Source organism: Cenococcum geophilum (assembly GCF_001692895.1).
Source record: "Cenococcum geophilum 1.58 unplaced genomic scaffold K441scaffold_10, whole genome shotgun sequence".
Taxonomy (NCBI): domain Eukaryota; kingdom Fungi; phylum Ascomycota; class Dothideomycetes; order Gloniales; family Gloniaceae; genus Cenococcum; species Cenococcum geophilum.
Genome location: NW_027137568.1, coordinates 851,991 through 878,638, shown reverse-complemented (window position 1 = coordinate 878,638; position 26,648 = coordinate 851,991). Strand labels below are relative to the sequence as shown.

At 47.3% G+C, this 26,648-nt stretch overlaps 9 protein-coding genes across 9 annotated transcripts; 5 read left to right on the top strand and 4 right to left on the bottom strand.

The window, feature by feature from the left end:
• Positions 1-890: 890 nt before the first annotated feature.
• On the bottom strand, positions 891-2,245 carry K441DRAFT_547949 (exopolyphosphatase; the record flags this gene model as incomplete). Its single annotated transcript, XM_067642937.1, has 2 exons — positions 891-2,077; positions 2,131-2,245. 2 exons carry the CDS (start codon positions 2,243-2,245, stop codon positions 891-893), a joined length of 1,302 nt encoding a protein of 433 aa, XP_067506726.1.
• A 600-nt stretch (positions 2,246-2,845) lies between these two features.
• Positions 2,846-3,645, bottom strand: K441DRAFT_548314 (alpha/beta-hydrolase; the record flags this gene model as incomplete). Its single annotated transcript, XM_067642955.1, has 2 exons — positions 2,846-3,516; positions 3,582-3,645. 2 exons carry the CDS (start codon positions 3,643-3,645, stop codon positions 2,846-2,848), a joined length of 735 nt encoding a protein of 244 aa, XP_067506725.1.
• A 704-nt stretch (positions 3,646-4,349) lies between these two features.
• K441DRAFT_606148 (uncharacterized protein) lies at positions 4,350-5,123 on the top strand. Its single transcript, XM_067645393.1, has 3 exons — positions 4,350-4,424; positions 4,502-4,639; positions 4,693-5,123. The coding sequence occupies exons 1-3, from the start codon at positions 4,418-4,420 to the stop codon at positions 4,929-4,931; spliced, it is 384 nt and encodes a 127-aa protein (XP_067506724.1). The 5' UTR covers positions 4,350-4,417; the 3' UTR covers positions 4,932-5,123.
• A 146-nt stretch (positions 5,124-5,269) lies between these two features.
• K441DRAFT_15761 (EXS-domain-containing protein) lies at positions 5,270-9,281 on the top strand. The gene is made up of 10 exons (XM_067640234.1): positions 5,270-5,487; positions 5,538-5,592; positions 5,648-7,294; positions 7,346-7,489; positions 7,539-7,718; positions 7,766-7,855; positions 7,905-8,199; positions 8,256-8,282; positions 8,333-8,573; positions 8,654-9,281. The coding sequence occupies exons 1-10, from the start codon at positions 5,474-5,476 to the stop codon at positions 9,204-9,206; spliced, it is 3,246 nt and encodes a 1,081-aa protein (XP_067506723.1). The 5' UTR covers positions 5,270-5,473; the 3' UTR covers positions 9,207-9,281.
• Positions 9,282-9,721: 440 nt separating this feature from the next.
• On the bottom strand, positions 9,722-12,127 carry K441DRAFT_675287 (uncharacterized protein; the record flags this gene model as incomplete). The annotated part of the gene is made up of 1 exon (XM_067650842.1): positions 9,722-12,127. One exon carries the CDS (start codon positions 12,125-12,127, stop codon positions 9,722-9,724), a length of 2,406 nt encoding a protein of 801 aa, XP_067506722.1.
• A 1,422-nt stretch (positions 12,128-13,549) lies between these two features.
• On the bottom strand, positions 13,550-14,891 carry K441DRAFT_655907 (metallophosphoesterase-like protein). Its single transcript, XM_067647933.1, has 2 exons — positions 13,657-14,891; positions 13,550-13,605 (listed from the first exon to the last, which is right to left on the bottom strand). The coding sequence occupies exon 1, from the start codon at positions 14,683-14,685 to the stop codon at positions 13,726-13,728; it is 960 nt and encodes a 319-aa protein (XP_067506721.1). The 5' UTR covers positions 14,686-14,891; the 3' UTR covers positions 13,550-13,605; positions 13,657-13,725.
• Positions 14,892-21,082: 6,191 nt separating this feature from the next.
• On the top strand, positions 21,083-21,977 carry K441DRAFT_15735 (uncharacterized protein). The gene has a single exon (XM_067640231.1). The coding sequence runs from the start codon at positions 21,179-21,181 to the stop codon at positions 21,821-21,823; it is 645 nt and encodes a 214-aa protein (XP_067506720.1). The 5' UTR covers positions 21,083-21,178; the 3' UTR covers positions 21,824-21,977.
• Positions 21,978-24,372: 2,395 nt separating this feature from the next.
• K441DRAFT_548979 (GTP cyclohydrolase I) lies at positions 24,373-25,433 on the top strand (the record flags this gene model as incomplete). The annotated part of the gene is made up of 3 exons (XM_067642981.1): positions 24,373-24,727; positions 24,777-25,081; positions 25,131-25,433. Coding segments are annotated over 3 exons (963 nt in total), but the record flags the coding sequence as incomplete, so codon positions are not given.
• Positions 25,434-25,542: 109 nt separating this feature from the next.
• Positions 25,543-26,187, top strand: K441DRAFT_15659 (uncharacterized protein). The gene is made up of 2 exons (XM_067640228.1): positions 25,543-25,571; positions 25,636-26,187. The coding sequence occupies exon 2, from the start codon at positions 25,715-25,717 to the stop codon at positions 26,078-26,080; it is 366 nt and encodes a 121-aa protein (XP_067506718.1). The 5' UTR covers positions 25,543-25,571; positions 25,636-25,714; the 3' UTR covers positions 26,081-26,187.
• Positions 26,188-26,648: the final 461 nt, after the last annotated feature.

The following is a 26,648-nucleotide window of genomic DNA, read 5'->3' as shown; positions in this document are numbered from 1 at the left end:
AATGCATGCAAGAAGGTGCTGTCACCTCCTGCATGCCAATACCCCCGATGGCCAGAGATTGAGAACTCATGTTTCCCAGTTCATCCACAGGCGCGTCGCTAGAGTGAAGTTAAATTCGGGCTCTCGTCTCGTGTTTTAAAAGGATCAATCATCTTCAAATGATCGCGTCGCTTCATTCAGAAACGAAGCATGGTGAGTCGCTCCATGCACCCAGTCGCTAACTCATCTGCACCATCTCTCTGGACTTCTCTCGTGCTTGTCCTGGATACCTCGCGTTCTTGCTGCCGGACTACTGCAACCCAAGTATCCATGGACAGGAACTGGAAATCGGCACCGCTGCTGCACGTTTGCTGCACGCGGCAATTTCTTTGCGCATGCTCTAATCTCCACCTTCTAGACTCTGGGGATTTCACCCAACCATTTGCTCCCAATACAAAGAGTATATAATGTTTTATTGCTTCGCTTCCAATAGCTACATGACCCTGCTGGTGCTTTGAAATATATTCCCCAGGGACCAGGCCTGCCTAGATGTTTCCTCGACAACCGAAGGCTGCTGCACGCTCTTTAATGCCAAGAGATTTCAGACATTGTTCCTGACGATATCCCAAACGGCAATTCTCGCCATCATTGTCCTTGATCCCCACCTTTGGGCATCTAGCAATTCCAAAAAAGATCAGAGCTTTGGGTGGACTATGGACGATCTCTCGCCTTGCCCAACCTCCACCTTTGGGCCCTGAGATCCGGCAAAATGAGCAATAAGAGCGCTGATCTCCCGCGAGAACCTGGTTTCAGGCTTCCCCACGTCAGATCATGTTCATGTTCGACACGTTGTAAGGGGCTGAGGCTGGCGCGTATCGCGCTCTCCGGACTCCGTAGGTCTTACCTTGATTTTAACTCATGGCTTCCCTGAGCAAAGGAGCGACACGTTTCCTACTATGCCCTACGTTCCTTTGCCACCAGACTTTCCTCCAATCCTTCTCACTCTGCTCCTCGTGAGGCCTTCCGTCTGAGCCGTGCCAGTCTTCAAGACCCAACTCACCGCCGGCAGTGCCCGAGAACTTTTTGGCAGCAGAGGTTGCGTCGGCCGTGAATGCCCAAAGAAGAAGCTCACGTTGGAATTTACCTTCTGAAGATGTTGACGTCGTCATAAGCGCGTAAATATCCAGGTCTCTATCCTTAGAAAACTTCCGGATGGCTGGGAGAAAGGAGTCATCAGGATTCTGTCCGTTCGCTTCCCTTCGGGCATTCTCCTGCAGGAAACAGATGGGTTTAACCACTGAGCTGATGCCGAGTTTCAATCCTCGTTCAGCCCACTCCTTGTAGTCTTTTCTTAGTATGTCGTGCAGTTGGAGCCCTCCCATATCCTTCTTCGCGGTATCGATCTCCGTAAAGAATTTAGATCGATCAAACCGGGCTGAAACTAGAGGACAAGCCATAATCTTAGCTTCGAGATACTCAGCCGCCTTGATGTCGTGTTCAGTGGTGTTTTCCTTGGCTTTTAGATTGGATGTATCAATCAAAATACTGGCTAGTCCCAGTTGTGCGACCTGTGCATCCCATAGAGTATTCATTGTACTGTCATCCACCAATTCATCCCCCTGTCCATGAGTGGCGCCAGAAGGCATTGCAGAATTTGAGAGTGCATCCCACGTCTCACGACAATATTCCGTAACTAGGCTTGTGCAGCTGCCAGCTTTGGCAATGATACGAGGCTCACTTACAGTATCTTTAGGTACTTTGTTTTCCTCGCCGTGGTGGTCAATGACGCCTCCAACTCGATCCGAGTATATGCTCCCCAATACACCTTGTAACGAATTGTGGTCCACCAGAATCCATTTAGTGTTTTCAGGGCGTAGCTTTGACTTTATGTTGGATAGATCAGGAAGGTCGTCTAAAGTGATTAAATGCTGGAGCTCTATATTTGCACGAGGTAGGAGGGCGAGGAATTCGGGGCGTAGTTGGATTCCAGAAAAAGGTATATTCGTAACTGGAACATAGAGCGGTGTGAAAGCGTGGGGTGTGGGTGTGCTTGACCGGACGTAGGCATAGATAAGAGAGGAGGTAAAAGAGTCGAGATCTGTAGGGCCCGTCAATCAGCAGCCGCGGAGATTGTTGAAGGGTAGAACGTACCAGCAGATTCATTGCCTATGACAAAGGTGATTTTCTGGCTCCGATCAATCGCATTTCGAAGGGTTCTCTTGGCGAGCACGAGGAAGCTTCGAAGTGAGTTATGAGGGACAGCCATTGCAAACCATAAGATGTTAGAAGGAAACAAAGTATAGGTCTTGGGTTGAGTATCAATATGTTAAGATCGTGGAAGACGCTCCCTGTGTTGTGGAAAATACAAAGTAGCCTAGAGGAAATTCTGTGACATCAACGCTGTCTCTTTACGGCAGAACTTCGGGTGAAATTAGCACGCTAATCTTCACATAGAACAAGTAGACAAGCATGGCAAGTGCGTTTTGGAAAACGTTTCGCAAGTAGAGTATTTCTGTCTGAATTGATTGAGTGATTAGAAGCGTTTGGGTGATTTAAATAGTCTTGCTGAGGTTAAGGTCCTCACTCTTCCCCGGTATCGTGACATTGCACCTCGACTATGATGATAACCTATTGATGAATATTTTCCTACCTGGAATGCTCATTTCCTTGTCTGCGGTAGTCTAAAGCAATTAGATCTTCCCAGCTTAGCCATCTGCAAGATACAGAACAAGGGCGGTTCATCGGGTGAGAATGTTATTCCTCATGGAGTCTGTCCACCGGTTATGAGCATAGGGCTAGAACTTTGCAGGCCGGCTTCCAGCACTAGGCTTCAGCGCTATCTCTTCCTTTATACTCCTTGAGTCAGTCAAGTCAATTCTGCGCTTCCCTCAGGCACGCCCTTCATGCTCCTTAGCCTCCTTGCAAAAAACTGCATGATAGGCAGCATTTCATCCCGGTTGCTTGGCATGCCATCTCCTATCTTCTTCCATTCCTTAATCTCCACGAACTCGAATATATCCTTGATTTTCTGTATTGAACTTGGTGTCACGGTCGAGTTCTCGGAGCCCTTGCACACGATGACTGGAGTTCTGCTCTTCTTGTCCAAGGCCGCAAGCGGTATTGACGAAGATATTGTACCGCCAATGCTGATTACCCCGCCAAGTTCATCTTCTCCAATCTCAGCGGCGACTTGTAGTCCGACTATCCCACCTTGAGCGAACCCAAAAATCTTGATCTCGCGAGGCTTATAGCAGCATTTTTCAACGAGGCCTTTTCGTATCACCTCGTCAAGCACCATTCGCGTGGACGACTTGAAACCAGTGTCTACGTCCATCTCACCAGTTACCTGGTCAAAAATGATGTCATCACCCCAATGAAAGCCGCCGAGATCGAAGGGAAGCGGTTTTGGCGCCTGGATGGAAACACAAGTCGTTTCAGGCAGGGAGAGTCGTTGGCCCAGGGTTGTAAAGGAGGCGCTGGTATCGCCGAGGCCGTGCAGGAGGATCAAAACGTTCGTGGCGGGTTGCGAGGCGGGCGCTGGATACGTCAGTGGGTCCTGGAGCTTGCTCGGATCCACGATAAGAGCCTCGCTGGGAACTTACGGTGAGCGATACTAAGGGTGATCGACGAGGCGAAGTCATCCTTTGTGGGCAATCGACCTGGCATTATGCAGGTGGAGTATTGATCCCGTAAAGGATGCTCGTTGGTCACCTGTAAGGTTGACTTGGGGGAAGCTGTCAGGCCTGACGATCTCCCGAAGACTTCTGCCAAGCCCCATGGCAAAGCTTGAGATCCAGTCGTTCCTTTGAAGATCAGCAAGAAAACCCGCTCCTAGCCACAATATAATTAGAAACTCCATCACCTAGAATTGATCTCGAACGATGGAAGCGTTGGTCAATTGATTCTTCGACATCATCCCCCAGAAATAGTAATGCTTATCCAAGATGACAAGCTTTCCGCCAAGGCGGCTAGGGTTGCTTAAGGAGAAGCTTAGCCCAACAGGAAACGGTGCTGCTGTACGCTCATACGACTTCCAAGATCCTGTGATAACACTTGCATGTACTAACGCTCTGATGGCGATATTCACCCTCATTCTCCATGGATTATCCAATGACAGTAACGCCTGTCGGTCAAGGTTGTTTAAAATGGAGTCACTAGTGGATTCACTTTGGCTCTTAATCACTCCACCCCACCACGCATACGTTGCCCCTCGTTGGCGCAAGGCCTGGATGACGACAGATAGAAAATGCTTTATTCCCGGCTGTTGTGAGCGTGTCTCACCACATAAATCCCGCAGACACTACACTTTTCCTCTTCTTTCTTCTTCCATTTCTTCTCTATCCTCGACAACAATCAACATCTAAGTCCAACTCCTATCAATTACTGCATCAACTTCGTCAAATCACTTAACTTCTTATTCACCAATCAATCAATCAACATGTGGGGTACGCGGCATCTCTCTGGCATTCTAGCCAACTCTATTCCTGCTCCGAGACATTGCTGACGAGCGATTTCCACACAGGTGAATCCCAGGACGCCTACAATCAGGTCTATAACAGCGACGAGAGTGAGCACCAGGCCAGCTGGGGCCACGAGCTGGTTGCTGGAGGTGCTGCATTCGCTGGCTTCAAGGCATTTGAGGATCATCAACGCAGAGAAGGTATGTTACTCCGTCACTTTCGTTGTCTCATCACGCTCGTTAATATCTACCAGGCAAGCCCGTGTCTCATGCATTCGCCAAGGAGCTCCTAGCTGGCTTCGCTGGCGCTGAGGTTGACAAACTTGCTGAGACCAAGGGCGAGGACTTCTTCGATAGGGAGAAGGCCAAGCATCATGCTAAGAAGAGGGCTGAGGAACTGTACGATGACCACTATGTCAACAACCAGGGTGCCGATCAATACGACCCCAACCAATATGGGCGCCCACAATACATCCAGAACCAGAACTGGTGATTCCTTTCACCATACTGTTGGCAGATAGGATGCTCAAAAGTAGTGCTCATTAATGGAAACACTGCGAGTCGTGAAGAGCTGATTGATTGGTGGCTTTTGGATTGCTTTCTGAAGTACCCGGAGGGCCGAGTCGTATTCAATTGACAGAGCATAACGTGCTTATGTAACCAAACAACATTCTCTCACTCTGACGCCACACAATTGCAATTCTATCAAGTGATATGTGATCCAATCGTGAGGACACCGGCAGTATAGCGCTAAATGCGTGAAGCCTAAATTTTACATGGCTATCCAATGACGTCTTGCGTGCAGGGACCGTGGAGGGGCCCGCGAAAATCGGCATCGCCGTTAGAGAAACATGGAGATCGCCTTGGCTGTCATTGCGAACTTTTCGAGCAAAGCCTTTCAAAACGAAGCGTCCACGAGTATCTATTCAATTCAATATTGTGAATATATTGTTTGTGCTTGATGTCTCCGCGCTCTCGGGGCGTATCTGCGAATTCGTTTCTCTCCTTCCTCCGCCTTTAACGCAATTGAACGTAATGAAGTTTGCAAAGTGCGAGTCTCAACCGTCGAAGAGGGTTCGTTTAATTAACAAAACAACAGGGAGCTTGAACGCGATCTTGTTCCAGAGTGGAGGGTGAAATACCTGAATTACAAGGTTTACACATAGAAGTCATCCCGCACCGCACTGCTCTAACATTTCCGCGATGTAGCAAGGGAAGGAAAAGCTCAAAGCAATCGCCCGAGCCCTCAGAAATGTCAATCAAACTCCCCGCAGCCGCCGTCGCGGTACAACCGCTACTCCCTCTCCGTTCGATACGGCGCCGAAATACTCGTTTTTGAGCCAGACACGCCCTGGCCGCGAGACTCGCGGAGATGATGCTACCCAGGATCTTAGAACCCTTGCTATGCGCAACAGCCGCTCAAACCTGAGAGCCAATGCTATCGGAAATGGGTCGTCTGCTCCTCGCGATATACCACAGTCGTCCAATCCTGAAGAGCGGCCATTGAGAGGCGGGAGAGAGGAGATATCGCAAATGACAAGGTATGGGAGCATCATTGGAAGCCCCTCGAACAACACAACGTACACTGATGCAAGAGGTCGGAGGCCACCCAAACTGGAGCTTCCTGATCCCGCGATGGATCCTAATCATCCCTCCGCAAAACCTAGTCCGCCCTCAAGGACACCGAGTGGTCGTAAAGACCTGAACACCACGTTCAGTCTTCCAGCAGATACTGGGGATGCTTTTGAAGTTGGAAAAACGAGGTCTCCGCACCGCCAATCTTCTACATTGCCACTAAGATATAAGAGCATCTTCAAACCAAAACGCATTAATTCCATGCCAGGCATTGATGGACAGCATCCATTCATAAAAAGGATGTTCTCTATAAGTGGGAAGGGAACGCCGGACTCTCCAGGGAGCTATGACCTGCCTCTTGAGGCTTTCCGAGAAGTCGAATTTCGACAGGCCGAATTCTTCCATTTCTTGGACATGGAGTTGGAGAAGATAGAGACGTTTTACAAACAAAAGGAAGACGAAGCTACCGACCGGTTGAACGTTCTACGAGAGCAGCTGCATATAATGAGGGACCGCCGACTGGAGGAGATTGTGGCCATACAAACCGCAAAGATGAAGGCAAAGCAAGGAAAGGCCGCGTCAGCTGAAGATGCGCTGCTCCATGGGCAACATTCAAGCTCTGAAGATGAGCCACCAGAAGGGAAACACCATAGACTAAATCTTACATGGCTGAAGCCTCTCGACTCTGCTCTCGAAGCTGCAAGAGCTGGCCATTTCGGTAAAACAACGAAAGGAATGAAAGAGCTCGGTACGCCGTCAGGACTTAGGCCGAGAAAGATGCCAGAAGACAGTCGCGACTACACTCGTCGCCCGGAATCGCAAGAGGTACCGTATAGGAGCGCTAAGAGAAAGCTCAAGGTCGCTCTTCAAGAATACTATCGAGGGCTAGAACTCCTAAAATCATATGCCTTGCTTAACCGTACAGCATTTCGGAAGATAAACAAGAAGTACGATAAAATAGCCAACGCGAAACCGTCAGGGAGATATATGGCGGAGAAGGTAAACAAAGCTTGGTTTGTGCGAAGTGACGTTATTGATGGTCATATCCGCGCGGTCGAGGATTTATATGCTAGGTACTTTGAGCAAGGCAATCACAAATTAGCCGTCGGAAAGCTCCGGGTAAAGTCAGGCCGGGCTGGTGATTTTACTGAGAGCTCTTTCCGTAACGGCTTACTACTTGCCGGTGGTTTAGTTTTTGGCATCCAAGGCTTAGTGCACGGCACCGAGTTACTGTTCTCCTCAGATCCAGCCCTAGCAACCAATACTAGCTACCTCTTGCAGGTATTTGGCGCCAATTCCCATATTAACTATTTCCTGGCTCACAACTTCCAGGTTTATGCGGGATATTTTCTGATAGTATTTTTATTCCTGCTATTTTGTCTAGCCTGCAGAGTGTGGCAAAATTCCAAGATAAATTACGTGTTTGTATTTGAGTTTGATACCCGCCACCATCTTGACTGGAGACAATTATGTGAAGTACGGTCCATCCTAGGGTTTCCTGAATATGTTGCTAACCGAGTCACAGCTTCCATGTCTATTTCTCTTCTTTCTGGGCCTCATGATGTGGCTCAACTTCAGTCGGTTCGGGAGCAACACGATGTATATATATTATCCCGTCATCCTTATTGGACTTACAGCCTTGATTATCTTTTTCCCAGCGCCTATCGTGTACCACCGCAGCCGAGTGTGGCTTCTTTACTCCAATGTAAGCAAAAGAAGGCAATTAAAATACTCAGCTGATTCTGTTGATAGTGGAGACTGCTTCTCGCTGGACTATATCCAGTGGAGTTTCGTGACTTCTATCTTGGGGATATGTTCTGCTCTCTAACGTACAGCATGGGGGTGGGTATGCCTCGAGCTGCTAAAAAGTTTAAGCTGATCTAGTGTCTAGAACATTGAACTCTTCTTTTGCCTATATGCGCATGATTGGAAGAACCCCAGCCAATGTAACTCATCGAACTCTAGACTCCTCGGCTTCTTCTCTACGCTACCTGGAATTTGGCGCGCTCTTCAATGCATTAGACGTTATTATGACACCAGAAACGTCTTTCCCCATCTCGTCAACTGTGGAAAATACACGGCAACTATTCTGTTCTACATTACTTTGAGTATTTATCGCATCCAAAAGACAACGGAGCACAAAGCTATCTTCATCTCTTTCGCGACGATCAATGCTACCTATTGTAGTAAGTCCAGTGACTGCGTCACCTTTATTGTACGGAGTTTTTACTAACACACACAGGCATTTGGGACGTCATCATGGATTGGAGTAAGTCACACGCAAACGAGTTCCGGCGAACTAGTCAACTAATTCATTAGGCCTGGGCGACCCCTACGCCAAGAACCGCTTCCTCCGCGACACCCTTGGTTACAAGAAGGTCTGGATGTACTACGTCGCCATGGTGATCGACCCAATCCTACGCTTCAACTGGGTCTTCTACGCCATTTACATCAACGACCTGCAACACTCCGCCGCCCTCTCCTTCATTGTCGCTCTCTCCGAAATCTGCCGTAGAGGCATGTGGACACTGTTCCGTGTCGAAAACGAGCACTGCACAAAGTAAGCTTCCCGCACCCCACCACCAGTCTCACCACCCCCCCTCGGCCCTACCACGCAGCCCACCTAACCGACTCAACCAGCGTCGGCCGCTTCCGCGCCTCCCGCGACATCCCGCTCCCCTACGACCTCCCCAGCACGACCCCGTCCCCGGCGGCCTCCTCCACCCGCCCCAGCACCGACCTCCCCGCCAAACCCCAAACCCCCGCGCCCTCCCCGGACCTGCCGCGCACCCTTACCCCCGCCAACGCGCTCACGCCGACTCGCACGCACGAAACCTCGGCGTCCTTGCGCCGCCGCCGCCGCCGCGGGCACAGCGGCTCGGAGCGGCCTTCGCCTATGGTGCACCGTCTGTCGCACGTCGGCACGATGCTGCATGCGGCGCACGCGCAGGATTTTGAACGGAAGCGGCGGCCGGAGGTGGGTGCGAAGGATGCGGCTGATGATGATACAGATGAAGAGGAAGAGGAAGAGGAGGAGGTCAGAAGAATCGGAGAGGGGGAAGGAGGGGAGCAAGTTGAGGATGCGTCGGGAATGGTAGGAGGGGATGAGGAAAGCAGTATTGGGATGGTGGCGCGGGCGGAAAGCGTGCTTGAGGAAGAGGAGATGAGTCCCGGGGAGGAGACGGGGAGGTAGGGTGAGGCAATGGGGCCATTCTGGGATGGGGTTATTCAGAGCGATGGGTGATGAGGGGAACTTTACAAGAATGGGATTTGGTGGGCTAGACAGTCGATGAATAGATAATATCGCTCGTTGCTTAAATATGCAGATTCAAAATGCTGATATCAGATTAAATGCTCTGAACACCCGAAACACATTTCCGCTCCCGACCTCATATCCCGTATACATAACTCAACTAAACGGCCGACACCAACCAAATCGTACAGCGTCCCTACATCCAGACCACAACCTTCCGCCCCCCTAGGTTTCATAGATATAGAAACCAGAGCGCCACAAATCATACTCCCAACAATGCTAATAATTGAAGTACAAACCACAGAGACCAAGGACAGATGCTGAATACCAAAGACTAAACGCGAATCCTACAAGCCATGATAAACCCCAAATCTTAAAGACACAATTTTAACATCACGCTAAAATCAACACCACAACCACCCCAACAGCCGCACCGCTCGCCGTCCAGCAGCTGTTTAGCGCAACATGTAGCTCAAATCCGGCAGAGCGGCGACGATGCGGCGGACCGTTTCTGCGTCTTGGTCTTCCTTGCGCTTAGCGGCTGAAGGAGGAGCTAGCACAGAACTGTGAGGTGGAGGGAGAGATGCTGGACGGCTGGAGGACGGTTGAGGGAGGGTGTATGAAGAGAAGGGGGTCGGGATGGAGGAGTGGCGGAGGTGTCTTGGGAGCGCAGACGAGGATGGCGGAGCCCGTGGAGGGGCTGGGCGAGGTGGGGGTGCAGCGGGGGTTTCGAAGATGGAGAAGTCAGCAGTAGCGAGGGGGTTAGAATAAGGCTGAGCTGATGCAACAGGTGTTGAAGTTGGAGCGGTGGACGATTGTGGGGTAGACGCCAAAGATGTTGCTGGGGAGACAGGCGTTGCGGCGCGAAGGGTCGGCTGGAGATTTTGGATTAGGGGTTTCTCTTTGGTGGGTATGAAAGTTGGTTGCAAGACTGGAGTTGCTGGTGATTGAATCATCTCGCCCCAGTCATCGTCATCGTCCAATGTAGGAATATTAGAAGCGGGCAGCGCTTCGGAACTTGTGTCGAGACGTGTGAGGCCAGCCCAAGGGTCAATATCCATGGACGAGATTTGAGTAGGGTGAGGATGTATTTCTGTTGGAGCTGGGTCTGCTGCGTTGGAAATCTTCATGGGTGCAGGTAGAGATGAGCCACTGCCATGGTAATCGTTCGGTATGTTAAACAGGTTCGAGGGTGTCGTTGGCTTTGGAGGTATAGTTGCAACTAGATGAGAGATAGGCAAGCCAAAGCTCTGCGAAGCTTTTTTATGAGATATTTTGTAAGCAACCTCTCCAGACACATTTAATGAAACTGGTTTTCTCTCGTGGCCTTGCACCTTTGATACATGTGTCGACTTTCTTGAGAGAGGTGATGAGGCGGTTGGAGTGGACGCCGTCACAGTTCTCTTCCCTACAATGTCTGTATCGTCGGTCGAATGAGTCTTTGGGGATGTTGGAGAGGAGCTCCAATTGAATTGCGCTATTGGACTTGTGGTTGAAAATGCTAGCCCGTTGTGCTTTTTGGAAGATACAGGCGATGAAAATTCAGCAGATGATAACAGAGGCAATCGTTTGCGGGAGCGTCTTTGGCCTACGCCTTGATCTGAGTCCATGGCAGGCTGATCCCAAAAAAACATAGCGGCTGCACTCTTTCCTCCCAGCACCGCCCGGCCCGCAATTCGATCCTCAGCGCTCCACCTGGCCACTATTTTACTTATCTCCAGCCGTATATTGGAGTTGATCCATGTTACTCGAACATAATCATCGCCATCATTACCACTATTAAATTCCCTCATTGTCTGCTTGCGCGTGATACGGTACCACGCTTTTCGAGCTGATGTTGAGGATATAGTGCTATCCGGCACTAGTGGTAAATGTTCCAATGGAGTGGGGGGAGAAAATAACCGTCCGACAAGTGAGAGGTCTGGCTGAAATGAAACGGTACTGTGGGTTGTTTTATCTTCCTTATAGGCAATGTCATTCTCAGCTTGTGTTACCTGCTCGGGACCTGTTTTGGATTCTGGAAATACGGCTGACACGAGAGAGCTCAATGATTGTTCTGACTCCTCAGCTCCGGCCTCAGCAGTTGGGTCTACCTCCTCTTGTTCAAAGTCTCCAAAGTCATCGTCCTCATCAGTGGTGCGTTCGACATCCAACTCATCTTTTATGACTGGTACGTCCGTTATAACAAGGGTATCTTTTAATACAACGTGCTCTTCTTCAAATGAAGTTCTTGGAGATTCCGGCTGAATTTCTGGTTGACTCGTGTCAGAGGGAGAGGTGGAGGGCCTGGTAGATGCATCGTCTTCGAGGGCGGTAGATGGTTCCAACTCCATGGAAGCTTCACTGGGTACTGCACCTGGGCGTATTGTTGTGTTTGAGTCCGAGAGCTCATTTTCCAAAGCACTGGGACTGCTCCCAAGGCTGGTTATCTGAGAGTGCTCTTCCCAATCTTCAAAATGCTCCGTTTCTGACTTCTTCTGACCTGCCATTTGGTCTCCATCCAAATATATATCCAATTTGCCATTTTTTATTGCACTAGTTTCGTGTGGCGTGGGTGGGCACGGAGGGGACTGTCGAACGTCCTCGAGGGGCCTTTGGTCGAATGATTCTGCCGAAGTCGAGCTATACCTCGCTTTCGGCTGCGAGCCTTCTCTCAGCAGAGCGTCGTCATTCGAATTCGGAGGGGAGAACCCAGGCCAGCCTCCAAAGTCATTGGCATTCTCCAGATCACCCCATTGCGCTTCATTCTCAAACCCTGCTAGTATCGATGGTGCCTCTACAGCCTTCTTTCCGCAGAACTCCTCTTCCGAGGGCGTCTTCGTCTCAGTCTCGTCGGCCCAAGGGTCGCCCCAGTGATCCATAGTCGTGAAACCGTTGGGTGCATCATAGTGGGTATGCCGATGGAAGCATCCTCACTGCCAGAGGTTGTTGGAGAGTCTCACGTTTCTGGAAACCCGGAGAATTCCTCGTTCCGCGACGCCCCTCGTTCTCGGCAATTAATAACCGACGACTTTAATTTTCATTTTAGAAACACAACAAATGAATCGATTCCCCAGTTAGATCCCTTTGTCTATTTCGCCGTTAAGCGATAAACAGTGCAGGTAGAGGGCCATATAGAGACTCATCAGCCGGTATCTTAAAACTAGTAGAGAAGTTTATATTTGTCGCCCATTGCCTCCACCCAACTTCACAATAGGACCATACTGCATGCATCTTTAAGCTTCAACCACTATCCTCCGCTATGATCCAAACGCCAATTGTCTTTTTCTCTTGGTTTTGAGACGTGCTATTCATGGCTTTCAGCTCCATGGGAGATAAATTACTATCCATCAACGCCCAGGCCAACGATATTTTTCCGCTTTTCAACAGAAATGCCGTCACTTGCCCGTTCTATGTCACTTCCGTTAACTGAGGCGCGCCTTCACGAGCCCTTCGTTGTAAATGATTATCACAGAAGCATCTTAGATGGGTCCTAGTTTTGAGGAATTCAACTGGGATAAAGCGAAGCAAAGCCAATTGCTAGCACTAGCCATTAGATGCACGAAGGAGCTTTACTTGGAGTGCCAGGCTAGCCCGCAGTACGCATATCTATTGTGTGAAGTGAACTCCATATTTGGGCCAAATCGAAAAGCCTTAGAGCACCACTCTTTGGCCGTGCTATGCTGTATCGTGGATTTTTATTGTGAGTAAAAACCGATCAGCTCGGGAATATTAGGATGCCTTTGGTCCGCCGGATCAACCGACCTTGGAATTGGCTAACTTTAAATACCGACCAGGATATTTGCGAGCATTCAAAGTTGCTAGAATCCTTTATTTTGGACTCTTTGTCGGCTTAACGAAGCCTTAGGCTCTCCGTTTACCACAAACCTCCGTTGGTTCAGGCCGAGCTTGGCAATCTGTTGTGGAATACTAAGTGCCGGACAAGAATGGAAGTCAACATTGTCGGAAGCTTGTGACACACCCATCTCATTGTTAGAGAGACTTTACTAGCTTGAAACACAGTATACAATTGATCTATCTCTAGCATGGTGCATTGCTAGACACAGACTTGCTAATAAGCAAGTCATGCAAGCCGGGCAATCGCAGCCTACTTGCCTGAAACTTTTAGTACTGTGAGCTTGCTTGCTTCGTCCTGCCCTGCTAACAAATAGCGATAAGGTTGGCTGGATTTTTAGTTATCATAATGTTCATGCCAGGCATTAATGATAACGTGGGTTATATGTTGTGAGGTTAAATGAAATTTAGGAGCGGGTTGTTCTCGGAGAATACTCCAATCGTTAATTTATCCCGAAGAACCGCGCGTCATGAAATTTGCGAATATTTTACTACACCGTTAAAGCTATTTGGCCTTAGTGGGCCATTGAATGGCTTAAAGGCATTGCAAATTCACCTTGAGATTGCTGCATGATATGCAGACCTTCTCATGCATCATGAGATGACTATGCTTTATCCAGGTCCGCTATCCATAGCGTCTCCAAATTGTCGCCGGTTTATCATCAGTCGGGACCGCCGGACCTGGTAAAATCTCTCGGAGGAAATCATTGATATCCATGCCGCTGTCCTTGCATTCTTTCCACTGTTTCGGATATCCTAAACTGCACTCTTCGAACCTTGTCTCATCTCTCCAGTCCGTACGTCGTACGTGCAGATGACCGCTCACCACTACTTTGGCATTAAACCTTGTATGCCAATCGTCGGTCTGCTTCGTCCCGCACCAAATTGAAAACCTAGGCACAAGCATCAGCTTGACGACATCCTGTCTCAGCGGCCAGTGTCCCGCAATGATCAGTTTAGCGTCCGGGTTCCGTGCGACAGCATCCGCAAGTTTAGTTTCCGTCTGGGCAACAAGCGCTTCGCACCATTCAATGCGTGAAGTGTACGGATCGGGATGAAGCAACACTTCATCCGTAGCTTCCACACCTTCCTCTTTAGCCCACTTAACGGCGTCCTCCAAAGTTACATCGTCGGGTCGAAAACTGTAATCATACAGTGTGAAGATGGGTGCGATGAGGCATGGGCCGCCCTCACCATGCCACCGAGCGTAAGGATCCTCCGGCGTTAAGACACCATACTCTCGTGCTACCTCCACACATTCTTTGTATTTCCCTTCGCCTCTGGCACCGCCTTGCTGCGAGGGCATCGTATAAAGCTCATGATTGCCTGGCGCCCAGAACACTTTTTCGAAGCACGCTGTCGCCGTCGAGAACGCAAGTCTGAGATGCTCGGAAGTTTCGCCAATATCGCCACAAATTATGAGACAGTCATTAGGATGTGGGGCCAGTTCTTCGAGTGCTTCACGATTAGATTTGTAGGAGAGATGGAGATCGCTGATGGCATAAAGTCGGCCACAAGGGTTTGAAGGAAGTGCTGCGTCCGAGTCTGCAGCTTCTGCTTGGGCCATGAGAGGATCGCTATACATTGATTAAGCAGGACCTGTAAGGTCTAAGCCGTGAATGGGTTGCAGTAACGACAGTCCGTTGTTATTTCGAGAGGGGTTACAAGTACATGTAATACAGGAATTTCGGCGGCGATGTTTCCAAGGTCCGTTGCAGGGATCAATGCCAAGCAAAAAGACTAACAATTATATTTCACAACCTACATAACGTAGGTGATGAGGTTATGAAGGCGACCCTAGTTATGAAGGTTTGCAGGTTTCGCCAACAAATTTTGTCTATGCGCTTGATTTGGAACACACACCGACAAAATTTGTTTGCGAAACCTGCAAACCTTCATAACTAGGGTCACCTTCATAACCCCATCACCTACGTTATACCTAGAGGCCACAACTTGATTACAAAACCCCTGCACTACAAGAGAAGAAGATCTGTTATGTTAAGTATTCTGTGGGGTTTGCTTACGTTAGTCATTTTAGCATTAGTTCCACTGCTGGAAAGCGGTTACAGAACCATGATCAATCTGTCATCAACCTCCCACGCGGTCCGAATTAAGCACATGTGACGTGACAAGCTCCGCACCACCCAGCCATCGCACAAATCTGCAAAAGGTAAGCGAATGACTGGCAAGATGCCAAGCACGGCTGTGCGGAACAATATATATGACTCTGTCACCTAACAGCACGATTCGTGATTAATTTAGATACTTTTTATATTTATTTTAGTATAGTCCTTTAGTAAGCTATTAAACTATTAAATAATTAAATTATATATAAAATAATTTACAAATCTATAACGTGGCTAAGGGGGTTGTGACCGCTCCCGTTTAGAAAATCAAAGTGAGCCGAAATGCTAATTTGGTGGAAAACAACTAATAAAAGTTCCAAACGGTCATAACTACGGGAGCGGCCAAAACCCCGTTAACCACGTTAATGGCATAAGACTTTTAATAATATAAATCAAATATTTAATTAATCTACTTAATTATCCTACTTTAAGACTTTAAAGCGTTATTCTTTTATTACCTCCTTTATTACCTCCTTTATTACCTCCTCCATTACCTCCTCCATTGCCTACTCTATTGCCTGCTCTATTACTATTTCTCCTGTTACTATTTTCTCTATCACTATCTCCTCCGTTACTACCTGTTACCTCCTTTGTCAACTTATTACTACTATACGCCTCTACCTCTACCTCTACCTCTTTTTCTATATTTCTCTTATATGCCCTTATTTTATAGCGCCCTATTATATAATATTAGGTTATAATTTTATCTTTCTCACAGGAGGGTCTTAATAGGCGTGGTGCACGCAACCTGATGCGCATATGCACAAGGCGACTCACAGGAGGGTCTTAATAGGCGTAGTGCACGCAACCTAATGCATACATATGGGGGAGGCTGCAGGGGAAACACAGGCCAGTCGGACGAGGACTCAACAGTTAGAGACACAGGCCAGCTTATAAAAAGGGGGGACACAAGCTTAGTTAGTAGGAGGGGGGAGAGCAGGTCGCCTGGTGCGGGACCTGGTCTCTACAGCCCCCCTCCTACAAGACACGGTCGGCCTATTATAAGGAGACTCTTACAGGTAACGCGAAACGGGAACTAGTAGTATATAGGGTGTTGCGCCCCTATATTACTACTGGCTTCCCACGGGGCGTAGTACGTAGTAGCCACTGCTGGCTCTAAGGACCTCATCCCTTAACTAGGCTCTAACCTTTGGTGCACCTAGTAGGCAGGCAGGATCACACCCTAGCCAGAGAGACTACTACGTGGCTTAAGAGAACGGATACGCGTGTTAGTATATTAATAAACAGAACCGTTCGCCTCTAGGGCGGCTTGCCGGTAAAATATACTTAAGGAGCAAACAGGAGTTACTTAGGCGGGAGAGGCAGTGGCTTAGCCTCGTCCGTAGAAGGTGTACCTAACTATATTATAGGATGCAGCTACGACGCCTCCGTAGGATTACGTTAGTAGGCGTAAAGATAGGAGTTGCGACCCCTAGAAACGGCAGCTTATACCCGCGCTAGCGGAAATAATAAAGAAGGCGTAAAACTAGAGGCTATAGAAGGCTCTTAAGCCGTATAAAAGCGTACCAACTCTAGAAGGAAACTCTTATACAGACTACTAGGGGGTAGACTAGTACTTAGGTAATACCGTTATAAGATATCTAAAAGAACTAGTGAAATTCCCCGCAATTAGTAGTAGCAGCCAACTGCTTATAGTTTAGGACTAAAGCACTAGAAAACTAGGGTAGAGGCCTAAATAAGCAGGTATGTTAAACTCTACTATATTACTAGCTAATATATAACTACCTAACTTCTAACCTAAGCCTCCCCCATAATAAGGGCCTTTAGGCTATAGCAAAATAGGTAAAGAAAAAGGCAGGGCGCCTAGTAGAAGACCTATACCTACTACCCCTATAAAGAGTAGGAGAATTATAGGCTATAAATAATAACGATAAGAAGGTAAAGATCCTTATAGAAAGGTTCTTCCCCTAACTAGCTCTAGTAGATCTTAGTAATATTACAGGCGAAACACTAGTAACTTACCTACGGGTTAACAGCGATATAATAATAGAGGAAATGGCTAGAACTATTAGCCGCCTTTTAAATAATATAGCACTAGGACCAGATGGGATTCTAAATAAGGCCCTAAAAACCTATAGGCTACTTATAGCACCTTAGCTTATAGATATAGCTAGAGCATACTTTACTATAGGCTACTACCCACGACTTAGAAGATCTATAACAACGGTTATTCTACGAAAAGAAGGCAAAGCAGATTACTTAATCCCAGGAAGCTACCGCCCTATTGCCTTAAAAAATACCCTTAGTAAGATCTTAGAAAGGGTAATAGCGGAACACATAGCAGATATAGTAGAGAAATACACCCTACTACTACAAAGCTAAATAGGGGCAAGAAAGAACCGCTTAACACTATTAGCACTTACGCTACTCGCTACCACCATTAAATCTATATAGGCAATGTGAAAGGACTTTGTAGTATTAATGCTTAGCCTAGATATTAGTAGTGCCTATAATAATATGCTCCACAAGCGTCTCCTGTATATCCTTAGGGCAAAGGGCTTTTTAGAATAGATTATATAATTTATCTAAGGGTTTATAGGCTAAAAAGAAACATTACTAGTCTTTAGCGGATACTAGAGCCCCCCTATTATAGTTACAATAGGAATACCACAAAGATTACCCCTCTCGCCTATACTCTTCCTTTTCTTTATAAGCAACCTACTTAACTTCTTTAAGAAAGGGGCAACCTAGGGGATAGGCTTCGTTAATAATATAAACCTAATTATATACGGGCCAACAGCCGCAAAGAATTGCAGAATACTAGAGAAAGCCTATAACACTTATATAGAATAGGCAAAACGTTATAGAGTCTAATTCTTACTAGAGAAATACTAGCTAATCCATTTTATAAGAAAACGTAACTAATCTATAGATCTCTAGCATATAATTTATATCTAAGGCTTTAGGGGTTAACCAGTTTAGGGCCTAAGGGTATTAGGAGTATAGGTGGACAGTAAGCTCTGGTAGAGCGTATATACGGCATAAGCGGCCCATAAAGGCTAAGCATAGTTTATCGCTTTATCTAGGATTATTAACTCTATATAGGGTCCATACTTCTAAAGGTCACGCCTATTATATATAGCAGTTGTCCGGCCAACCATAATATATAAATCTAGTATTTAGGCCATTAGAGAAACTAAGAAGGGCCCCCTTAAATTACTCCTTAAACCACTTTAAAAGGTCTAGACAGCCTACCTTTAAAGTATTATAGGCGGGTACAAGCAAATAGCTACAGCACTGCTTAAGAAGGAATCTAATATTCCCCCCCTATAGTTATATATTAAAGCCACTATAATATAAAGAACGTAAAATAAACGCAACTCTAATATTATAAAGTATATTAAGACACACCTAAGTAAACTATAGAGGGACCCTAGGGTGCCCCGTAGGAGAATAAACCAATAACCCTAAAGTAGGGAAGAGATATTAGAGAAACAGGTAAAGAAAGCAGAAGAAGAATAGTGCTACTTTAGGGCCTAGGCCTATATAGAGAAGGAAGGAAGACGTATAAGAGGTTAGTAAAAATAACAGTAAGATAGAGAAAGGAGCTAAAGTAAAATATATAAGAACGCTAGGAAACCATCTACCGTAATATAATACTGGTTAGACTAACACTAAAGAGGTAAATAGGAGTTAAAGGTATAGAGGCTAATTTAGGTAAGACGAACCTAAGCTATAATATAGTTAACGCTATAGGGGGTAAATACCTAAGGGCTCTAAGAAGGCCTAATAAAGGCAGAAAATATAATAGCAACACTCTTAAGAATAGAAATAATAGGACTAAAAGATTGGCTTTACTGGGTGGGTGTCTTAGTAGGTAGCCTAAGATATAAATATAGCTAGCTAAGACAGATACTAAAACACGTAATACTGCTATACCCCCTACATACTAATTAAGAAATAATACTCTTAGTAGCTAGTATAGAGAACTATAATATACTACTTTTAATATAAAAAGGCCTTAAGGCGGTTACCCAGTGGCTTATTAGTTAAAATGTGCTAAATTAGTTCCGGGTTGTAAGGGAAATGGTAATAAAAGGTAAGGGGGCGAGCAGCAGGTGCCCCCTAGTAACTCTACAGTAGTAAAGTAATAGTTTGTAATACTAGCGCGTCTATAGGCTTATTACGGCAGCAGTGGTTCCTAAGGAGGTCAAACAGTAAGATAGTAGAGCACCATAGGCGACTCGCAGGCGCTAAGTAGGCGAGTCCCAAAAGGCAGGGAGATGGATCACGGGGTTTTCTCATTTTTCTTAAATAGAGTTTTCTCCCCATATGTAAATAAGGAGTAGTCCGCGTAGGCCCAATAGGGATCCAAATCAGACGTTAAGCAATGAATTATTATTATTATATAATTTTATCTATTACCATATTAGCTGTAAATTTTTAGAAATTAAGGTAGAGGGGGGAGGAATAGTAGAAAGGGGGAGGGAGAGGTAGAGGGAAAAGTAGAGGAAGAGGGGGAGGGAAGCTTGGAGGGGGGAAGGAAGGAAGGAAGGGAGGTGGGAACAGGCGGTATATAGCTTTGATTATAAAAAAATATGGAGAGACCAGACAGCCGCCCGGCTGAAAAGGCTGAAAGTTGATGAAGCACGATAACGGTCTTCGAAAACTCAAATTTCTTTGGTGAAGGAGGGACAGATTTGCTTGCAGGTTCCTTCACCTTCTAGGTTCTTTTCAATTAATATCTTATCTTATACTCGAAGCCAGATCCTTATGGTGGCAGAAATTTACAGCCCCTTTTCTTACCTTTCACGTCTCGTCTGTTCAAAATGCGCCTCTCGAGAAGCACCCCTTTTGCCGGCTTGCTGTGACACGTCTTTTTGGTTGCTCTCTGCAAAGGACAACAGAGCTCCAACCAAAATTTCGTACCTGAAGATTTATGGAAAGTATGTGGTGAACACTAAAATAGTAAAAAAGACCGAAAGTTACTAATCACTTTCGGATAACAGCAAGTTGACGCCGATTGCTCGTCTTAGATTCAAAATCTAGCAACATGTCAACCACACAGTGCTTCTCGATCAGTCAGGAACGATGTGGCTACAAGCTATGCGCAGTGCTTTCGGAGCGTGTATGTAAACACGTTATTTCAGGTTCCAGGCCGCGAGTTTGACAATGGCGTTCATCCAATAGGTTTAATTCGTACTTTAAATGCTCCCAGACCACAAACGCCGCAAATTCGGATCCCATACCAACCAAAGCCGTATTTCCTACTAATGAAACAGCAAACGCAACATGCGACTATCCGCAGCCTCAGAAAGTAAGTAATCTAGTAAGTATTTTATAGCTCTAAACTCTAACTTGATTAGATTCTCTCTTCGGCTTGCATATATGATGCTAATGAGATACGGCGAGGTCAATGCTGCTTGAGCGGCGGCAGTGGGTGTGACTAACAGAGCTTAAACCTTCTAATTTGTGAATACGAAGCGTAAAACTCCGGCAGCTAGCCATTTGAGCGACTTTTTTAGACACATGCTGACCGGAAATCACAGAGCGCAATAATATGTCAGATGCACCAACATCAACGACGCAAACGTAACGGACTGCGTTGTACAAAATGCTGAGAAGGCCACGTGGCTACCCAAAGAGTTTCTCATCTACAGTGGCACGAGCGAATGTCCTCGTGCTAAAAAAGTGCTTACCTACCTGGCAGTCTCGAACCTTATCGCCCTTATATCCGCCACGTTGAGTAATACCACAGTTCTGAGACACCTCATTGGTAGGAAGCAGAAGTTTGAGCATACAGAGATTAAGCTTAGCTTCTTAAGCCTGTTCGTCTCGATAGGAGTACATATTTCTATCCCATTCATAATCGGCGTTATACTGCAAGAGCAAGGATATACCGTGAACTGGCTCCAACAGGTCCTGATCTGGACAGTGAGGCCGCGTGTTGCACCTATCATCGCTTTATTAGGCTTCATCCACGCATCATGGATGGAGACTGCAATCAACGAAATGGTCGCAGACCTTCTCTTCTCCGTGCCGGCAATTGTCCTCGCCATTTTCGCCGCCTTTTTTCCGAATAAATCAACCAACCCTGCGAAACCCTCGGAATACCACTTCTACCAGGCCGGCGGCATCATTATGCTGATCCCTGGCGTGATTATCGCAATGTCGCTGGGTTTCAGTGTACTGGCAAAGTGCGCTCCGCTACGTGCGTTCAAATATCCAGCTCAAGACCTCTGGAGGTTACTGCGAAACCCGATTCGGAAGTTGCGGAAGAAGGACCCCATTCCACAGCGCGAGGTGCATATTTCCAATTTCAAAGGGTGGTTTTTCAATTTCTTCGGTCTGGGAATAATTCTTTATGTGGGCAGTTGGTTGGTTTGGACGAGCTTCCTTGACATGGTGGGAAGTCTGTATTGCCCAGCTAGTCTCAATGTTGTTGCAACAGTGTTGTTTGTGTACCCTAAATTTTCTGAGAGGTTTGATATCTCTTACGTAGTAGTAAATAACCGTAATGAGATCTGCTTGATTTTAATAGCAGCAATGATACGTTCCCCCTTATACTTACCCGTAGGTGACGGTGAAGAAGATCACAGCTGTCGAACGTTGAGGTCACTGTCAAGTACCTTATGACTCACACCCTGTTTCTATTACCTATTACCGACTGAGTGGCAATATCGACCTGGTGGCGATTGAGTAATAGTTCCAAATCGTCGTCAGTGTCGTCGTCAGTGTCGTCGTCAGTCCTTTGCCCCGACCTCATGTATATAGAGAGCTTCTAGAGCCAGCTTCAATCGACAGAGTTCTTATGAGTGACTTGTCCGTCCGACAACAGCCAAAATCAGGTCGTCTAAACTAGAGCGAATATGACAAAGGATACGCAAGGTGAACGAAAATGACGTAATCTCGTAGTAAGCGAGGGGTCCCCACTTAAATTTATATGAGGGTCCCTATCCATTCTATACTATGCCAAGATAACTTAAAGTGTGGCGCTCTTCTAGAAACTTCCATTAACGGTCACGTGTCAGTTATTTTTAGTAGCCAACGTTCCGCGTTTATTATTGCGGAGAGCTGCCTCTCTCATAGGTGTCTTTCCAATTACCGTCACCACAGTCGCTAACATGGACCGAGCCAGCCAGGTGCTGGCGCAAGGCTTCCCTGTAGATGTACCTAGGACATACGCTGCCCTAGCAGAACGGGGCGATGTTCCTCTCTCTACCCTCTACCATCGTGATCACGGACGACGCTCGAGAGAGGAACAGGCCTAAAGCCGGCAATACCTCACCCTAGAGGAGGAGAAAGCCATCGTTAAGTTTTTGTTACTAATGTCTAATCTTAGGCAACCTATGCGAATTAAGTTTATACCTTCGCTAGTCTTTAGTGTCGCCTAACGTGGGTGACAGAGTTATGACGGCAATAGGGTTATGACGGTCGGCTACTACCGCCTTCCTGATGTAGATGGAAGGCGGTAGTAGCCGACCGTCATAACCCTATTGCCGTCATAACTCTGTCACCCACGTTACCAGTGGTCCACAACGAATAAACCAGTTAAGCCTCCAGGCAAGAACTGGCCTCGGGCCTTCAAGAAACGCCATCCTGAACTTAAAGCGAGAAGAGTTAGGGCAATCGACTGGAAACGTCACGGGAATAACATACATGATAAGATCACAGTGGTTTAAGGTAATCGGAAAGGTACTACAGGATCTGGCAATTCTAGAAAATGTCTATAACATGGACGAGACCGGAGTCATGCTAAGCATTCTCGGCTCCGTTAAAGTGCTTATAGGTAAGGATGACCTACAAGACTATAGAGGCGCGGGTGTAAAGCGGACAATAGTAACTGCTATTAAGTGCATCAGTGCTGACGGTAGGTCGCTGCTACCTCTTATAATCTGGCTAGCTTTAACCTACCGAAGCAACTGGACCATACACCTAACCCCTAGATGGCATTACGCGCATTCTAGGAACGGATACAATGACTCTAAGATTAGCTTAGGGTGGCTTAAGCGTGTTTTTGATCCCTAAACCAAAGAATAGGCTAACCAGAAACCACGGGTTCTAATATGCGACGGCTTTGGGACATACCAGACGCTTAAGATCTTGGAGTATTGCTTTGAAAACAACATTATCCTATGTCGTCTCCCCTCTTATACCTCCCACAAGCTCCATCCCTGTGACGTCGGAGTCTTCGCGCCCTTGAAGACAGCTTATTGCGACTAGGTTAAACGACTGAATCGAGGTGTAGATATAGTCGGCAAGGAGCATTTCACCTCTTTATATAGGCTTGCGAGGGAAAGGGCGTTAACTAAGAGGAACATTATAGCTGGGTGGGCTGCAACTGGCTTGTTTCCGTTTAACCTAGAGAGAGTACTTAGATATACCAAAGCCCCCAGCTAAACTTACCGTTTCAAAAGCCAATAAGGTAGTAAGATCTTGTCCGCAAGACAAAGTACTATAAACACATATAACGCCAGTAACAGCAGAGGCTCTTACGTCATTGTATAATCTAATTAAATAGGATACTTATACACTTAATATAATAAGCAAACAGCGTCTATAGAGGCAAGTATAGAAATTCACAAGTGCCGTATATCCTTTGCCGAATATGCCCTTCTTTAGGATTAAAATCGACTTCTGTTTAAAATAAATAATAAAGCCACAGTTCGCCGATTAACCATGTCAGTAGTCCTAGAGAAGGCGAAGGTGATAAGCTATAAGGACCTTAGCGAGGCACAAGCAAAGCGTGCTATAAAAGAGAAAGCTACCACAGGTAAGGGAAAACGCGGTCATAAGCGCAAGAGTCCCGCTCCTAAAGCGAGTTCGCTAGAGCCAGAGGCTAAAGTAGCTCGGATAAGCGAAGCACCAAAGCCAAAGCCATAGAGGGCCCTAGTGGCGCGGATAATATAGGACAGTGTTGAAGTATAAGTACAATCGATTGCAGAATCAGCTTCTACTAAAACACACTCTAAATTTTACCCCGCACAGGCGCTGCTCACGCTATACCACAAGCAGTAACGCTCGGTGTACAGGATGACTCACAGCTGACTTAAGTCTTACCATCTATCAGCGTCCACACTCCCTAAATATTACCCTACGAAGGCCCGTGCTAAAATTACTCCGCAAATAGTAACGCTCAATATCTAGAAATCCAATATAACTTTACTGAAAGTAAGCTTCCCTTTAAACCGAAGCCCGGAATACCCTCCCATCTAACGAACGGGCCGTCGCCTCTCAGCGTATCCACCGAGGCTCGCGACAAGAAAGAGAGAGACTCTTTGTATGCGCAGATACAGAACTCAAATCGGGGTCGCCAGGTCGTGAACTTCGATGGGCCGAACGGATACTTTCCGAAATCATCCACAAGCGCGAATATGGATGGTAGCAGCGGCTGTGAGAGACATCAGATGGTAGACAGCGAGATTGACGTGGAAGGGTATAACGAGGGTGGTCCTACGAGGACACCATTGGCTACAAGCCGCGCACAGAGCCCCTACACCCAGCACCCCACGATCGACTTTGATGACTTGAGTTGGCCAAGTAGGTAGATCTGCTGGCGTGAGACTACAGGCTAACTAACAGATCCAAGGTCGAGGAACACTCCAGAGGAAGGAGGCGACCGAGAAGGAAAAGGAAGAACGCCTGGCCAAGCTGTCGGGCGCCGTAAGGACGATCCTGGAATGCGTGGGCGAGGACCCCGACCGAGAGGGCCTGCTTAATACCCCAGAGCGCTATGCGAAGGCCATGCTCTTCTTCACAAAGGGCTACGAAGAGAACCTGCGCGCTATCGTGAACGGCGCCGTGTTTCACGAAGACCACGATGAGATGGTAATCGTGAAAGACATTGAGTTCTTTTCGCTTTGCGAGCACCACCTCGTGCCATTCTCTGGGAAGGTATGATTAGCGACCCTATTCCTAGTCTATTGTAGGCTAACAACGCCAGATGCACATCGGATACATCCCCAACCGCCGAGTAATTGGCCTCTCCAAGATCGCTAGAATAGTCGAAATGTTCTCGCGGCGACTTCAAGTCCAGGAACGGCTCACAAAGCAGGTCGCCCTTGCCCTCTCCGAAATACTCCAGCCGCAAGGTGTCGCCGTCGTTGTAGAGTCCAGCCATCTCTGCATGGTGATGCGTGGGGTGCAGAAGACTGGAGCAAACACCACCACCAGTTGCATGCTCGGCCGCTTGCGGTCGACCGCTAAAACGAGGGAGGAATTTTTGAACCTCATCAGCCGAAAGTAAAACTGCGCATTTGTACTATCATGAGCTACGAGCTAGTTTAGCAAACGGTCAACAATTAAGTCAATCTGCTTGTTAAAAACAGACGCTAGCCCAATAGGGTGGGGGCTAAACCTTTGTAGGAAACTCTAGCCTGAATAGGTAATTAATCAATTCAATCTTCACCTTGCGAGCCCTACTTAATTGATTGTTGACAACTCTGTAGTTTAGTGGCTATTGGAACGGCGTTGGTAGCGGTGTTCATCCACTCAGGTAGGCGGTTATGGTCGTTTTGTTTAGATTAAATGCATAGCCTTCAACAGGCGCCCGGTCATGACATTCACCATCTCGGTTATCGATTTGTGTCGTGTCGGCTGAGCAGTCGTCGATTCGTGGAAGGTCTGCTCGGCCAAGCTATCTCGCTTTCACTCATCTTCACGTTCTTTCCACTTCTGTCCGCTCTACCTCGCGGCGTTACTTTGACAACACAGCCGTATATCCACGAGCATAAAAACTTCCCCCACCTTCCTTACCCGCTCGCGTCGTCGTACGACCCGCCTCTTACAGGTGAGAGGCCTTCACCACCCCGCCTAGGAGTGCTTATAACCGGATATGGCTCGAATGGTTCAGTTTCGGATGCATTTAGAGGGAGGCAGTTGTACGATTGGTGACGGCCGTCGGGAGGAGTGCGGCTGGATGGTTCGGCGGTGCGTTGTTGGTGGCGCTGCTGGGTTCTATAGGGAGTGAGGTCGGGCCTACGTCGATTCTTACTGGGTCTATGAGAGGGCATCTTTTCATATCCAACCCGATCCCGCTGCTGCAGAGCTCATCTACCACGGTACTATACTGTAGTGTCCTACTGGACAACTGGCCTAGATAATGTAGATGGCCCTTGCGCGTGTATTGGCGGATCGGAGATGGCCACGCCCATTATGCCGGGATCCCCTCTGGATTATAGTCGGCCCGCCTATATTCATATGCCGGGCTGATGTTGCCCTGTTCCATCTACATAGAGCTTTGGATAGAGTGCGTTTGTTTAACCGAAGCAATAAGCATCTCTATGGCGTATGATACGGCACACAGCGCGTCCCAATTGGGTATAGCACCGTTGCGCAGAGGTTTCATCTCTCGCAGTTAACCCCTCTTTTCGCTGTTTCATCATTATCTTCAATCCGCTTCAATGTACGGCTGATGACCTCAATAAGGCCCACATTAACCATCGTCGCCATCACTTAGTGC

Excerpts from the sequence above, each read along its gene's own strand:
- K441DRAFT_606148 (XM_067645393.1), top strand. Across the intron at positions 4,640-4,692 it reads GGATCATCAACGCAGAGAAG|GCAAGCCCGTGTCTCATGCA; the intron begins GTATGTTACTCC and ends AATATCTACCAG.
- K441DRAFT_15761 (XM_067640234.1), top strand. Across the intron at positions 7,295-7,345 it reads ATACTAGCTACCTCTTGCAG|GTTTATGCGGGATATTTTCT; the intron begins GTATTTGGCGCC and ends CACAACTTCCAG. Across the intron at positions 7,719-7,765 it reads TGTGGCTTCTTTACTCCAAT|TGGAGACTGCTTCTCGCTGG; the intron begins GTAAGCAAAAGA and ends TTCTGTTGATAG.
- K441DRAFT_655907 (XM_067647933.1), bottom strand. The coding sequence starts at position 14,685 with ATGTATAGCGATCCTCTCATGGCCCAAGCAGAAGCTGCAGACTCGGAC.
- K441DRAFT_15735 (XM_067640231.1), top strand. The coding sequence starts at position 21,179 with ATGGAGACTGCAATCAACGAAATGGTCGCAGACCTTCTCTTCTCCGTG.
- K441DRAFT_15659 (XM_067640228.1), top strand. The coding sequence starts at position 25,715 with ATGCATAGCCTTCAACAGGCGCCCGGTCATGACATTCACCATCTCGGT.